The 14,120-nt window shown below is 35.1% G+C and overlaps 1 protein-coding gene and 1 pseudogene across 6 annotated transcripts; both read right to left on the reverse strand.

Moving 5' to 3' along the window:
• Positions 1-394: 394 nt before the first annotated feature.
• On the reverse strand, positions 395-2,788 carry LOC111282426 (putative 26S proteasome non-ATPase regulatory subunit 3; annotated as a pseudogene). The gene is made up of 7 exons (XR_016342004.1): positions 2,733-2,788; positions 2,453-2,648; positions 2,250-2,386; positions 2,022-2,076; positions 1,839-1,948; positions 1,401-1,628; positions 395-1,075 (listed from the first exon to the last, which is right to left on the reverse strand). The product of XR_016342004.1 is annotated as a putative 26S proteasome non-ATPase regulatory subunit 3 (transcript).
• Positions 2,789-4,204: 1,416 nt separating this feature from the next.
• LOC111282424 (uncharacterized) lies at positions 4,205-12,625 on the reverse strand. Of its 5 annotated transcripts, none has more exons than XM_022870490.2 (15): positions 12,494-12,625; positions 11,742-12,288; positions 10,259-10,318; positions 9,445-9,526; positions 9,288-9,344; positions 8,609-8,664; positions 7,458-7,683; positions 6,516-6,599; positions 6,165-6,239; positions 5,802-5,885; positions 5,374-5,438; positions 5,052-5,295; positions 4,890-4,978; positions 4,604-4,718; positions 4,205-4,526 (listed from the first exon to the last, which is right to left on the reverse strand). In XM_022870490.2, exons 2-15 carry the CDS (start codon positions 12,269-12,271, stop codon positions 4,467-4,469), a joined length of 1,827 nt encoding a protein of 608 aa, XP_022726225.1. In that variant the 5' UTR covers positions 12,272-12,288; positions 12,494-12,625; the 3' UTR covers positions 4,205-4,466. The 5 variants fall into 5 exon arrangements, 4 of the variants coding, with proteins under 4 accessions (XP_022726225.1, XP_022726224.1, XP_022726229.1 ...); XM_022870489.2 differs by lacking the exon at positions 12,494-12,625 and adding an exon at positions 12,327-12,436 and having other exon boundaries at positions 11,742-12,243; XM_022870494.2 differs by lacking the exon at positions 10,259-10,318.
• Between the last annotated feature and the right edge of the window lie 1,495 nt (positions 12,626-14,120).

The following is a 14,120-nucleotide window of genomic DNA, read 5'->3' on the forward strand; positions in this document are numbered from 1 at the left end:
TATTCAGACCAAAACATGATGTGCCAGCTCCAGCTATTACAGCTTCTATTGTCTGGTATTTGGTAAATGATGTTTGAATGTTCTTCATCAATACGACTCTTCATTAGCCTATGCTACAATACCTTGATTCTTTATAGTTACAGAACCTTATGCTTGCGTGAGACCATGAAATGCCCTTTTGCCATTCTCAGAGCTCTTTGCATAGAGAACCGCATTCATTTTTGCTTTCCTTAGTTTGACAAATTGAATTGGAAGATGTTTACAGGAATCATATGCCATTCCTGGCTCCTGTTATTCTCTGTGAAAAATCTAAGCTATATCATTGAAGATAACATCGAAGATAACTACTCTAACAACATCAGACAATCATCTTTAGAAGAGTTCTACCTAGAGATGTATCAAATGGCTGGATGGTTGATTCAAATGACATGGCATTGTTCACGGAACAAAACTTAAAAATCATGGGGAAAAATATGAGCAACCCCATTAATTCGTTTCTACTGGGGCATTTAAAACGAAAATGAACAACTTGATGAAACCATCATATGGTGGATAAATTCCCTTTTGCATACCATGGAATTAAAACTCATCGTCATCTTCCTCTGCAATGTGCTTTGCAAGATCTTGCTCTAGTTATCTTTCTCTCCTCTTCTCAGCACTTTCTTTCTCCTCGTGGGAGTTTGGTGGGAACCAAAGTGCACGCACTGCCTCATTATGCATATTGAGTCAGAAAGCAATCCTAGAGTTGAAAACCATTTGAGGCTCAGTTGTAGAGTAGATGTCTCCTGTCTCCTTTGAGAGCATACATCCATTTGCATGACCCAATGTCGCATCAATAGCTCCATCTCTGATTGTCTTGGCTACTATACTCTCAGCATCCGCAACAGAGTCCAATCTTAAGCTTCTTGGCAACCAGTGAGATGCGAGATTATGAGATACTTCTGTCGCGTAGCCCAGTCCAAATGAAATTATGCCACAGCTTATCGATCAAATTATGGGTCTGGTCTGAACTGAAAATACTCCAAGAACTTCTCAGCAACAGATCTGAAGAGCTCCAAATCACCATGCGTACAGCCTGGAAATACACACAAACATTTTCTGTGTTCTCAAAACCAGTAGTAAAATCTTGGAACTGCTGAAACCCAAGAGGCAATCCAAATGATTATAACTCTGGGTTCTTGCACTAAAATTTTAAATTTCCCTAAAATGACTTAAATAGCAGCAATCCAAACTTTGATGAATAAGAAAACATGAGGGATACTGATAAAACCCGTGAAAATATTTAAGAGCTACACACATGACTCTCTCCTTTTCCTTATTGGGAAAGTCATGCTTGGAATATGGGCCCTTGGTTCTTTAAAAAGCAAAATGAAAACAAAATTAGTATGTCGAACTCAAACTCACATTTGTCAGTTCAAAGTATGGCATCAATGCCTTTCCATGCCTTTCGGAATTAAAACAGTCCTCTCAGGGATTTCTCCTAGAAGTAATCGGATGATGATAGCCCATTTGTTGCATTGAACCCGAAAACCAAAGGCCGCAACAGGGGCTTTCGAGACTCTTATGGCATCTGTGTACTCCAATTGTATTGTCCTAATCTTCCCCAAGTAAAAGAGGTACCGGAAAAACTGAAGAGGAGAACCTTTGTCTTAGGATATTTAAAGCTAACTGTAATGTTTTCATAGCTATAACCATAAGCCATGTCAAACCTCCAGGCAACCACTTCATAACCTGTAAAATGCAATTTAGTTTAAAGAAATGAAGAAAACAAATTCTGGCAACATGGGTGACTTTAAGATATACTGTTCAAAGACAGATACAAAAAAGTTGCAACTTACCTGCTGGTTTGAGTGAGCTTCAAATCTAGTGCCTTTGGCCCCAGTTTTTCTGCTTGATCATACAAATTGTAATGGAGGTAATTGCGAAGTAGCAGGCTGAGAAGTGTCTCCTACACAAGAGCAATATCCAAATATAAGACCCAAACATCAGAAATATAATTGCTCCAATACTTGAAGGTTTACCTGACCCAGCTCATCATGGCGCAATGTTGCAATCCGATGCAGGGCTAGAAGGTTACTGTCAATGAATGATCATCCTAATTAGACCTAGGATGTCATACTGTACATTACGTCCAATCATGCATGCTAGAAAAATAATAAGCTGAGATTTCTTAAAAAGAAAGCATAAACCAGAACATATATTAAAGACAACAGATGGTAAAAGTTAGATTTGAATACAATTTAGCTCACCCTCTAATTGCAGCATGATCACTCGTGAGTTGATAGCAGAGGGAATAATAGAAGTAAAGCCTAGCAGCTACATAATCGACCGTCCTCCTATTCGTATTCTTCAGCTGGGCAATGCTTGCAGAGGAACTTGCTATCGCCTGAAACGAGGCAATGTTATGTAAAAGAAACAGGAAACATCATGATGAAATTATTTGCTAATGTACCTCATTGTATTTCTTTTGATCAATCAGAAATATCAGGACAAGCAAGTAGCAGTAGATTTCTAGCTCTGGCAGGGCATAATTTGCAGGAGCTTGAACCACAGAGGTTGCAGTGTCGACTTCCATCTCGTGATCACCGTCCTTGCACCAACATTCAACAATTGAGCTCTTAAAAGAAAAATAAATGCAAGACTTGTTAAATTATGAACAATTTATTGTACTCATACAAAAAACAAATATTTCTAAGAAGAACATGAATGGTAAAAGTGAGAAACTTGACTACTGATCAAGGCATTTCCTTGACATTGGAACTAGAAAACCTTCAAAATCACTGGCCATGACATTGTAAAAAGAAAAAATCATATCTCAAAAGAGAAGGTCAATCAAAGAACAATCACCAATCATTAACTTCATAAAAGCAACCATTTCTTTACTATCATTACCATGCTTTTCAATGCTTAGAATTAACTAAGACATCAAGTCAAACCTAAGAGGATAGCATACTTATCAATTTGACCAAAAAACCACAGAACAAAATATCTCCAATTCCTTCAAATCATACAGAAACCCAGAAAATTTTATTCAAATTCGAGAAAAACCCACAAGTACCCATTTCAGAAAACATAAAAAAAAGGTTAAATTTGGAAGGAGCTGCTTGCTCTTTCATCTCCAAATCTTGAGTCATTTCCGAGAATCTGAAACAACTGCGAATTGAAAAGAAAATTTATGTAAGAAATCAGATTAAATAAGTGAAATTTTAATTAGAGAGATGCTTGAAAGTAAAAGATAATGGGGATTGAGAAAATTTGACATTTGATTGGCAAGAGAAATGTCTTGATTTGGAGGAACCGAGAACCAAGTAAAACGAAGGAGCAAGGTTTTCAGTTTCAACTCGGTTTCTTCATCAGCAAGTCTGGAGAGAGAGAGAGAGAGAGAGAGGGGAGGAGGAGAGGAGTGTCGGAGAAAGAGAAAAGGGCAGACTGAACGACGCCGCTTAGGTGAAAATCAACAGTCATATTATCAAATAGAGATGAAACGCTGCGTTTGGACTCCGTTTTTTGGGGTATAGAAGAGATCTAGAAAGCCCAACTAAACTCTATATTGGGCCAAGCTCGAGTATTGTTTGGATTCATGTATTGTAGGTTGGCGTAATTTTATAAAATTAAAAAGAAAAAGTTAAGAAATTTTTAAGATCTTTGAATGTTATTGCAAGGGAAACTTAGTTATCATCAAGCCTCTTTGACACAATTGTTCGAAAACATCCAAGTCAGTCAATGAAAAACGAAAACTTGGGGCTTAATAGGACGAGTTTAAGTTCAGTTAAAATACCTATGAAGATCCTTATTTTGTAGGCGGAGTGACCTATGCCACCGGCATCCAAAGCCTTCCAAGCGTTGTCCCATTCCCATGTTGGTGGTGGTGAGCTCCAACACAATCAAACCATGAACAATCGTTACACGTGTCATTATTTTGCAAATCTTTTTGTATTGTTTGTACAACCAATTTCGTTCTCCATCCATATTGACCTTGCAAAAATATCAAAGCCCTTCTTATCTCTATATAAACAATATATTAACTCAAAAATATAAGTTCTTACTACGTTTTATTTGCTTTACGCATGCAGATTTTGAGTTTCCAGGTAATAGATTTTTTTTTAATCAAGCAGATTTTGTTCATAACTCCATATTTTATGTATATATATATATATATATATATATATATATATATATCTTTTTCTTTTTTTTTTGCATTAGATGATAGAAAAATTTTAGCTACCATAACCGCTTTATAGGAATTTCATTGTCATCAGCGACAATTACTATTTATACACAAAAAACACAACTATTCCTACCTTCTTGCAGTGGTATATCAAACATGAAAAAATCGTGTTAGTACGAATACTGCATCCAATTCCATTTTTGAAATTCCCATACAGGTTCCTGGGAGATATAAAGTTGCAAGGGATTTATAATTCCACGGAAATTTGACCCTCCTCGAGTTCAAAAACAGCCTTAGGTTAGACATCATCCAAGTATCTGTCGCTGTCCGGAAACTTTGCCTCGTAGGTTTGCGGCACCTGCAAACAACAATATATATTTTATTTCCAAAATATTGAATAGAAATGAAATCAGATAACCTAAAGAACTTATTTACCATGAATGTTGCAGTAATCATTTTTGCAGCAAACCATCTTCCATGTAGGTTCCGTTGTGCATTAATTGCAGCTTGCGTATCTTTGAAACGTAAGTAGACAAAACCAGCACTATCCCTGTTCAAGGAATTATACAAGCCACGACAGTCAGCAGGAAAATAGAGATACAAAGAACAAAATTAAGGCAACAAAATGTTATAAACCGTTAACTATGAATTAAATGGCATATTGACATCCTCAAAATCGGACAAGCATTTGGAGGGAACCAAATGTTGCCTAGTAATATACCTGTCCACATATATATGCTTTAAATTACCAAATTTTGAACATTCTTCTTTGACATCTTCTTTGATATCCAAATCAAAATCTGGTTCAGTCTGTTATAAGAATATGATATGGTTAGACAAAAACAAGAAGAAGAAACTCTACAATCCAGGCATAGACACCAACCTCCAGTTTTGGATCAAACATATTCTTTAACAATAGGCATTCACTTGGGATTCCAATTGTGTTGATAGGAATCCCATTAGTAGGGAGTTGTGGACCACCTGGAAGTCCAGATATTGTAGGAACAGAGGCCTGCACAGTAGGAGGGACAAGGGCTGGTACCACAGGTGCAGCAGCACCAAGGATTGGTGCTGTTGATGCAGTAAGGCCAGTGCTATTAACAGGCATGCCTACTGATCCAGTAATACTGCAGATAAAGGAGACAAATGCAGTTCCAGCCAGATAACTTATAAATAAAACAATTACCAGATTGAGAAAGGCTAACCTTGATGCAGTGCCACTGTGATCCAACTTCGCCATGAGAAGTGCTCGAGATGATGAATTAAGAGACTGATTCAGAAGAATGTTTTGTCAGCTTACTAGAAAGTCAGAAAACACGCATGCCAAGACTAACCAAATTCATCAAATACAGATAAAGATAGCAAATCAAAGACAAATGTAAGACAGTCCAGTCACAAGAGCATATTCTATGACTTCACATTTGTTCACCATCCTCCTGGAAAAATTGCTACAACCTGAGCAAGATAGCATGAGTTTACACCTTTCTTCAAATGCAATATCAATATTGAGCTATGCTCTAAAGGTGGGTTCAACAGAAACCATTCTTAGCCAACTGATACCTCTTTAAATGCATAAAAGAGTTCTGGATCATTAACAATAATAATAAAAAAAAGGATTATGAATGATACTTACCAAGCCACCACCATCGTCATCATCAAGATCAGTGGCATTTGTCCCAACATCTTGCAATGGACCTTGATCGGTAACAGTTGATACCTAAACAGATGGAAAAAGAAACATACACATATATAAATAACTAAAAACTCTCATTCTTAAGGCTGTCTGGTGGTAAAAAATTGATAGCTGCATGTTCCATAGAACAGCAGCTAAAAGAAAAGTTGAAGGCAAAAGAATATAGAAGGGTTTATGTGTTCCTAGAATTATTGCAAATTTAATTGAGTAGTTAAAGGTTCAAATGATGTGGAACCTTAAATCAGATATCAGTTAATATATGCATACCCACACCAAACTAAAACATTGATTACCCATGATTACCTTGATTACTCGACCTCCAATCTCCAGCTGTCCATTCAAATTCAATGCATTCTTAGCATCTTCCAGCTGGGTAAACTGCAAGAAGAACAATCATTCAATTATCTTTTCAAAACATGCACTACTAAGCATCTAAGAAATAAGCCATCTCAAATTCAAATATTATACTAAGGCCTGTTTGATTACAAACAGCTAGATAAAGCTTTTCAATATACAGCAAAGGCAGAGCTCTTCAATTCAAAGTTTATCCTTTTTGGGGGGTTATACATGCACTTCCACTCTTCAACATATCAATGGATCTAAGGATTTGCTAAAGGAAAATCACAATATATTTCTCAGGTTGCTTAGTATTACCTGGACAAAACCAAAACCTTTACATTGACCATTTTCATCAAGAGGCAACTGAACCAGCTCCACCGAACCAAAGGGTTCAAAAACCTGAGCATTTTAAAAAAGGAAATGAGCAATATTAATCCAGCAAAAGCACAAAGGATCCCAAGGAAGTATGATAAAGAGATAGTACTCCAATTATGAGGATTAGAGAGAGAGAGAGAGAGAGAGAGGAACATAAAACCCCTATAAAAGATGAGCAAAAGCAACTATATTAATAAAAAATACCTCAACAGTAAACAGCCTAGCAAATATTATAGTGTAAAGCATCAAGTAACAAAAGCACATTAAGACTTTTTTCATTTTGCTTACCAATCTAACCGATCACTCCAATCTCAACAAATGATTTATAGTAATTATGGTCAACTCATACATATGAATGGTAAGTGCAAAATCACTTCAGAAAAGGGGGGAACTTGAGTTCAAGAGCTATATTATTGTCATACGTAGAAATGGTCAAGAACAACTTTGCAAAGAAACAAGAAAAGGGACATTAGTTCAGTTTATGCCAAGTCTCCTTGAAATGGGCAGTTTCCCCCCAAGTAAATTTTGCAACTAAGTCTTTACCATATTTAAGAGTTTCGGTTTTCTAAAGCTAATGAAGAAAATCTTTTGAAGCCCACATATTATTGCAAGACATCTAATGCATCTACTTGTTTGGAAGTTCTATGACACATGGATACCAAGCCTAGGTTTAGCCTTCTCATATCTTTGAATATTTCCCTCGCTAAATAATTAATTTAACTCTTCTTCAGGTCAATTAGTATGCTATCTGATTCCTCAAATAACACTTTCAGATTAGAACCCAAACCCTGAGTAATTAATATTAGCTGAATTCAAAACCAATAATTGTTATCCTGTCCCAAACATTAAAGTGTACATCATTAACAGTCCCTACATTCTTACCTGCCGAAGTTGATCTTCTGTTATGTTGAAATGCAGGTTGCCAACATACAACCTTCTAGCCCCACCAGCATGTGGACCTGTCTGTCCAGCTGCCACAGATGTAGTTGACTGAACAAGATTCTTCTCGGCTTCTGATGGTTTCACCATCACTGATTGACCAAGAAGAGGCTGTCCAGAGAGTGCTATTGCCATAGGAACTGACATTACATCATAGAATTCAATATACCTGCATAAAGAAACTAAGTAAAGTTCCACAGGAATGCAGTTGGCACACACAACAAGAAACACAACATACCAAACCACCCCACAAAGCACCATCTTCTCACCACTTTCTCCAAAAAGAACTTACAAATTTGTTACCTATTTGCTGTTTATTACTTGCCTAATTTTCATACCTTTGCATTATAGACATAACTGTTAGTATTGACGCTACACAAAAGCAAAATATTAAGAAGTTTCCTTCCTATAGACTGGTTTAACTTGAGATTCATAGTATTTGGAGTCTCTCAACCAATTACCAACTAGTTTACGTTGGATGCATTAACGTAGCTACAGCTATTTTACACTCTTCTAACAAACTACTTAAATATAATTTGCCATGAATTATCCATACTATATCAATTATTTCTATTAGAATATGCCAACTAGCAGCATCCATGGAACATTAACACCTCCCAATTTCTTACCAAATCACATCTCAGATATCATATGACACATACCAAACCAATCTAATTGTTCAAAATTGTAAAATCTTTCAAACAACAGCACATTTAGGCTTTCCCACATGATATGAATTGCATAGGATTTCTTTCAAGACAACAACATAACAATCACCAAGTAGATGAGAAATAGTAAAAGCAAAAGCATAATCAAAAGGGTTTGCTTGGTTCTTGCTTTTGATACACACTTTTTGCTCATAGAAGAGAAAAGCAAAAGTTTTGTTATATACACAAACAAATAGATATTTTTTAAATAGAAACGTAGAAGGATTTACTTATATATGTAACGCATGTATCAAAATTTTTTTACCTACAACTGGTATTTTTTTTTTTTATCACTTCTGTAACAAATAATAGGAAACAAGTAGCAAAAGCAACAAACAAATAGCACCTAAGAATTGCAAATTCTAGTCATTAAGGTTTAGTACATACCCAACCCCCTTCGAACGTCTTGAATTTCGATCCAGTATGAGGCGAACATCTCGTACCTGTAAATTGTGAATTAATAAGTATGCAGATAAAAAAAAGAAAACACATCACTACCCATCACAGAAAGAAAAAAGAAGAAAAAACTTGTCTCTGTGTACTAATCTGTATTTGTCAGCATCCATGATCATTCAAATTTACTGTTGAAAGTGTCTGAGTGGATAACATTATAAATTGTACTAGACTTTTAAATTTTTGCTTAAAACAAAAATCAACTAATTCTACTAATCATTCTATAACTTAATGTAATTTCAATAGGTTCAATCAGATTCACACGTTGAAAGATTAATAAAACCAGTTTATATATAGGATCAACAGCAATTAAACATTAATTTTAATAATAAAGCAAATGATTTCAGTTCAAAGCAACTAATAACAATAGCGAACAATAGGGAACTCCAGCACAACCTTCTGCCAAATTACCTCAATTATATTCTTCATACAGATTACAATTGCTAAAAAATCCTTTAAGACATGAACAAAATGGTAATTAAATTAAAATGAGTTTCATAACATAAAATACAAGGTCTTAAGCAACATACTTACTACATTTAAGAAATGAGCCTAACGTAACCTGTATAGAAGAAATTTTGAGATGGAACCATGAAATAAAAATAAAAATCACCTTGCCAGCCCTAGAGAAGAACTCATAAATATCTTTTTCATTAGCCTTCAAGGGTATCTGTCAGAAATTGATTACAAAATTTTAAATCGGCAGCCATGAGGAAAAACATCAGGGCCACAAAAATATGACAAAACGAACAATCTAAATGCATCCATACTTGATAAGCAAATACAGTTCTCTGATCCCTTTCTGGATCAATCTCAGGCTCTGCCACATCTGCCTTTTTGTCTTTATACCTCCTGTGAAAAGGAGGAAAAACGTAAAACAACCTTTTATATTGTTTAAAAACAGATAAAAATGTCAATGGGACCACTCAAAAGTGATAAAAATATTTTTAAAGGTGAAGATAAGTAAGAAATATGATTTTGCTTCTGGGAAGTGAAGAGTGAAGATAAGTAGAAACTATGATTTTGCTTCTGGGAAGTGAAGAAATCTCTCAAATGCATACTTCATGCAATCACTGCAAAAAAAAGGAACAAACATAGAAAAAAGCAAAATCCATAATGGCATTAATTTTTTCTCTTCCAACATGCATAAAAATGCTGAACCTGTGTTACGTGGTCCTGCAGGGAACTACACAAAGTCAACATAAGACCTCATCTCATTAAAGTGAAATCAAACATTAGACAATAGAAGAAAGCACTAAGGTTACCTAAAACCTAAAACTTCAAGACAACATTTTAATGATTATATCCTGCAAAACAAAAAAAAAAAAAAGGAATGGCCAATCTGGTATCCAACTGAACACGAAGATGAACTGCATCTTAAAGCTTAAGAAAAGCCCATCATACCCTCACCAGCATTTCTGCAACATAATAGATACAATTAAGCAACTCATTTTTAAAGGTGGAGGGTAACAGAAATCATAACATGATATCACTACTCCAGTCAAAACCTCCAAGATTGAAACTCCATTCTTGCAATGCAAGCTTTCAAATATGGTCTAGGAAGAAACATTTAAAACCCATGACCTGTGTTCCAGTGCCTGGCCCAATTGCCAGAAAGACCATCTGAAGATTGCTCTAGCACATCTGCGAGTTCCCAGAATCTAATGTTTAATATTCAGAATTAAGAAGACCGAATAAATAGCACAACTATATGAAACTGGAGAAAGAAAAACTCATTTAGATAATGGTATAAAACCCGTTAAGCAAGCGAGAATTATACTTGGAGGAAACAACAGATAGAGCATATCTACGACAGAGAAAAGATGGATTATCTAGATCTTCTACATGGTTACACGTGCAAGGCAGGTGCTCTGTTGAAAGAACCCGATATATAGCAATGCCAACTTTTGGAGAGATTTTGGGAAACAGGACACCAAGGCCAGGGAGAAAATATCTACTACCAGATTAGCTCACTATAACAACAGAGCTTGCATAAGAAGAACTAAGAAATTATTTCATCACTAACAACAACCCATCTACGAAGAAATTTGCCATCATCAAAGTAAGTTAAAAACCTTAAAATGACCACCTTACCAATATCAGAAAGAAAATTCAAGTAGCTCTATAGTTTAGTCAATCGAAAGATAAATTGTAATCCAGATAGTTAAATAAGAGGAGAACAACTAGACAATGGAACTAGTAACCAATTCCCTTACAATTCATATACAATCATCATCCAGTAACCCTAATAATGCACAAAATTACCTATATTTACTTTCAGCCACCCCTATTCCATGCTACATCTTCCAAATAGGAAAAAATTAATATAAGGTCTCTGACCTCCAAGATTGACCATTCCCCATGTCTAGGTACTAATTAGAACAAACACATAGGCATCTCCTCAATAACAATTTCCTTGAAAAAAAAAAAATAAATTGCAATCAGCATAAGATAGCTAGCATCACAATCCAGTGGTTGGCATTTTTTGACAGAATCCTACACTACATTCTCACCAAAAAAAAAAATCATAGCTAGCAATAATAGTAAAGGTATTTTTCAACCTTTTTCGTTGTTACATTTCAGAGGAGTTAGCTTTTTATAATAAGAAAAATGAATAGGTGCAATAAAATATGTTTTTTAGCAAATTCAGTCATAAGGAAATAACAAAAGATCCTCACAAATTTTAAGTTTCAAGCAAATGGTTATTGAGAATTTATTCCAAGAAAGGAAAATTGTTCAAGCAAAATGAAAATGTCAATATAGACCTTTCTGACTCAAGATCGGCCTGTAAAAATTACAATTTCAATTGAAACCATATTGCATTTGAACCAGTATATGAGTACCAATAATAATCATAATATACCATACACACTAACACAGCAACAAGCAACCTGTATGCTAAATTTACTTATAAAATGTAAACAAATTATTAGCATAATATCATCGCATCAAATTAATATTTGCAGTTATGCATCAAGGCAATTCTCAAGCCAAATGTATCAAGAAAGACATGCACGAAGAAGCAAGAAAATAAACAAATGGAAGTGACAATAAAGTGCAGGGATACCTGCTGCCTCTGTCTCGTTCCCTTGACTCTCTCTCCTTTTCTTTTTCTCTAAACTCCCTGTCCCGACTCTTCTCTTGTTCTCTTTCTGATCGACTGCTGCTTCTCCGTGACCGCTCTCTCTCCCTTTCCCTGTTCCTCTCACTCTCAAGATAACGCTCTTTCCTTTCTCGTTCATGTTCCTTCTCTCTGCCCCTCCTATTCCTATCCTCCCTATCCCTGTCCTTGTCTCTGTGTTCTCGGTTACTCCTGTGCCTATCCTTCTCGCCATCTCTGGACTCTGACCGCTGACGAGATGCGCCTCGTTCCTTGTGTCGGTCATGATCACGTGATGACTCATCTTGTGATTTTGAGCGCTTGGATCGGCGACGATCATCAAGTCTCTCCTCCCGCTTATGCTTTGAACTACGACTCCGATTCCTCTCCTCGAATTTGACATTATCAACGCTGCCGTTACGGTTTTCCTTCTTCGTCTTTTGCGTCTTAGGATTTTCAACCGTGTTTTCTAAATACTCATATTCATCAAAATCCATATTTACTTACTTCTAATCTGAGATTAACAGACAAAAACCAATCATTTAAACTCACCACAATACGAAAGCGAAACATCAAAGAAACTGATAAACTCCATTAGTTCCACTAAATTAACCTAAATTTGCTCTAAATCTAAAACTACAACTTTGTTTTCCCGTTGAGACAAAAGAAAGTTAAGAAAAGATAATATTAATAAACCCTAAAATCCACCAAAAGCTTACCCAAATGTAAGTTCAAGATTTACTTTCTCGTTCGTCGCAATTACTTAGCGGAGAAGTCAATTGTTAGGGTTTTGAAAGCGAAATCCGAGAATTTCCTTTCGTACCTGTGTACCGCTAGCTAGGCCTCGCTGCAATGTGAAATTTTGGCTTCGAGTGAAATCTAGTTACTCGAAAATGGAAATAGCGGGTCGGTCTTTCGGATCCAGGTGTGGATCACATTCACCGACATGAACTAGATCTGAATTAAGGGTGCTCTGGATTTGGGTTCAAAATGAGGGCCTTAAGTTCCTATATATAGGTGGTTTAGGTCAGTTACATTAGGCTAAGAGGCCCATAGCCTGTATACCTTTTATGGACCGGCCCATTCACTGACATTAACTAATAAGAATTAGGGCTTTTACCGATTTGGGTTAAACCGTTGTTCTTAAGTTCCTGTATATCGGTGGTTTCAGCCGGTTACTTTCAGCCTCGAGGCCCATGGCCCGTTTTGTTTTATGGTCCGGCCCGTCCTCATTATTTTTAAATCCCTTTTATTTATTTTAAATTATGGACAGAGAAATAATTTTTTTTTCAAGCACATGCTTGCCGCTGTTTCACATGTTATTGGTATTAAAAAACCATTTTTGTGATAATTGGATATATATATATATATATATATATATATTCAAATTGAAATGTATATATTAAAATAATTTGTTTGTTTAATGGAGTTTGATGCCAATTGAGATAGTTGTCAAACATTTTTCACCATTGTTGGTCGATTTTGTAATTATGTTTGAAAACATTATTAATAATTATTTTAAAATTTAACTTATTATAATTCTTTGTTGTGACTAAGTAAATATCTAGATTCAACATATCATGTATAAACTTATTATAAAATTATTTGTTCTAAGACAGATATGGAGATCATTGTCAATCATTTTTAATTTATGCATAATGGTCCAATTTTTTATGGTCTTTGTTATAATGAACAAGTGAAACACGCAATCAAGCGTTCAATGATGTTTATAACTTTATATAGTTTAATGTTCCAAAATCCCAAGCCTTTTGAATTTTGAATCGTTATTCAAAAGAAAAGCTAGCATACCGTAAGGACAAGTTGGAAAGTGTAGAACAAATTTTATTTATTGAACATTGTTTATACTAATATTTTGGAGGGTCGAACGAAAAAAAAAAATGCCGGTATTAAAATTTTAAATTTATTAAATATTATTAATTAAAAATAATTATATGAATTAATTAAATTAAATTTTAAATTTTTTTTATATTTATGTCTTAATCATACGTTAGTCTAACTAGTATTATATGCATTAATTAATTAATTAATTAATTTAATGCATGCTTTCGTGCTTGCTTTTTTTCTTTTTTTTTGGATTTGTTTTATATTTTCTTGGTGATTTCTCATATAACGAGGATAAGGCCATCTAGACGACAACAAAGAAAAGAACTTTTTATATATATATTTTTTTTTCCAGAAAGTTTCTTTGCCTATTTAATTTGATCAATTTGACATAATAAAGCCAAGGGTTTAATACTTTAATTAAATTCAATTGCACCCTCGTGGGCACATGAAACATTCCCCGGATGGAAACTGAACTACGTATGCTATGAGAAGGTTGTTCTT

The sequence above is a fragment of the Durio zibethinus genome, chromosome 5 (assembly GCF_047325235.1).
Source record: "Durio zibethinus cultivar Kanyao isolate XHJ-2024 chromosome 5, ASM4732523v1, whole genome shotgun sequence".
NCBI classification, from domain to species: Eukaryota; Viridiplantae; Streptophyta; class Magnoliopsida; order Malvales; family Malvaceae; genus Durio; species Durio zibethinus.

Excerpts from the sequence above, each read along its gene's own strand:
- LOC111282424 (XM_022870489.2), bottom strand. The coding sequence starts at position 12,369 with ATGGAGTTTATCAGTTTCTTTGATGTTTCGCTTTCGTATTGTG. Across the intron at positions 9,345-9,444 it reads GAACTGTATTTGCTTATCAA|ATACCCTTGAAGGCTAATGA; the intron begins GTATGGATGCAT and ends AATTTCTGACAG. Across the intron at positions 7,684-8,608 it reads AGACGTTCGAAGGGGGTTGG|GTATATTGAATTCTATGATG; the intron begins GTATGTACTAAA and ends TTCTTTATGCAG.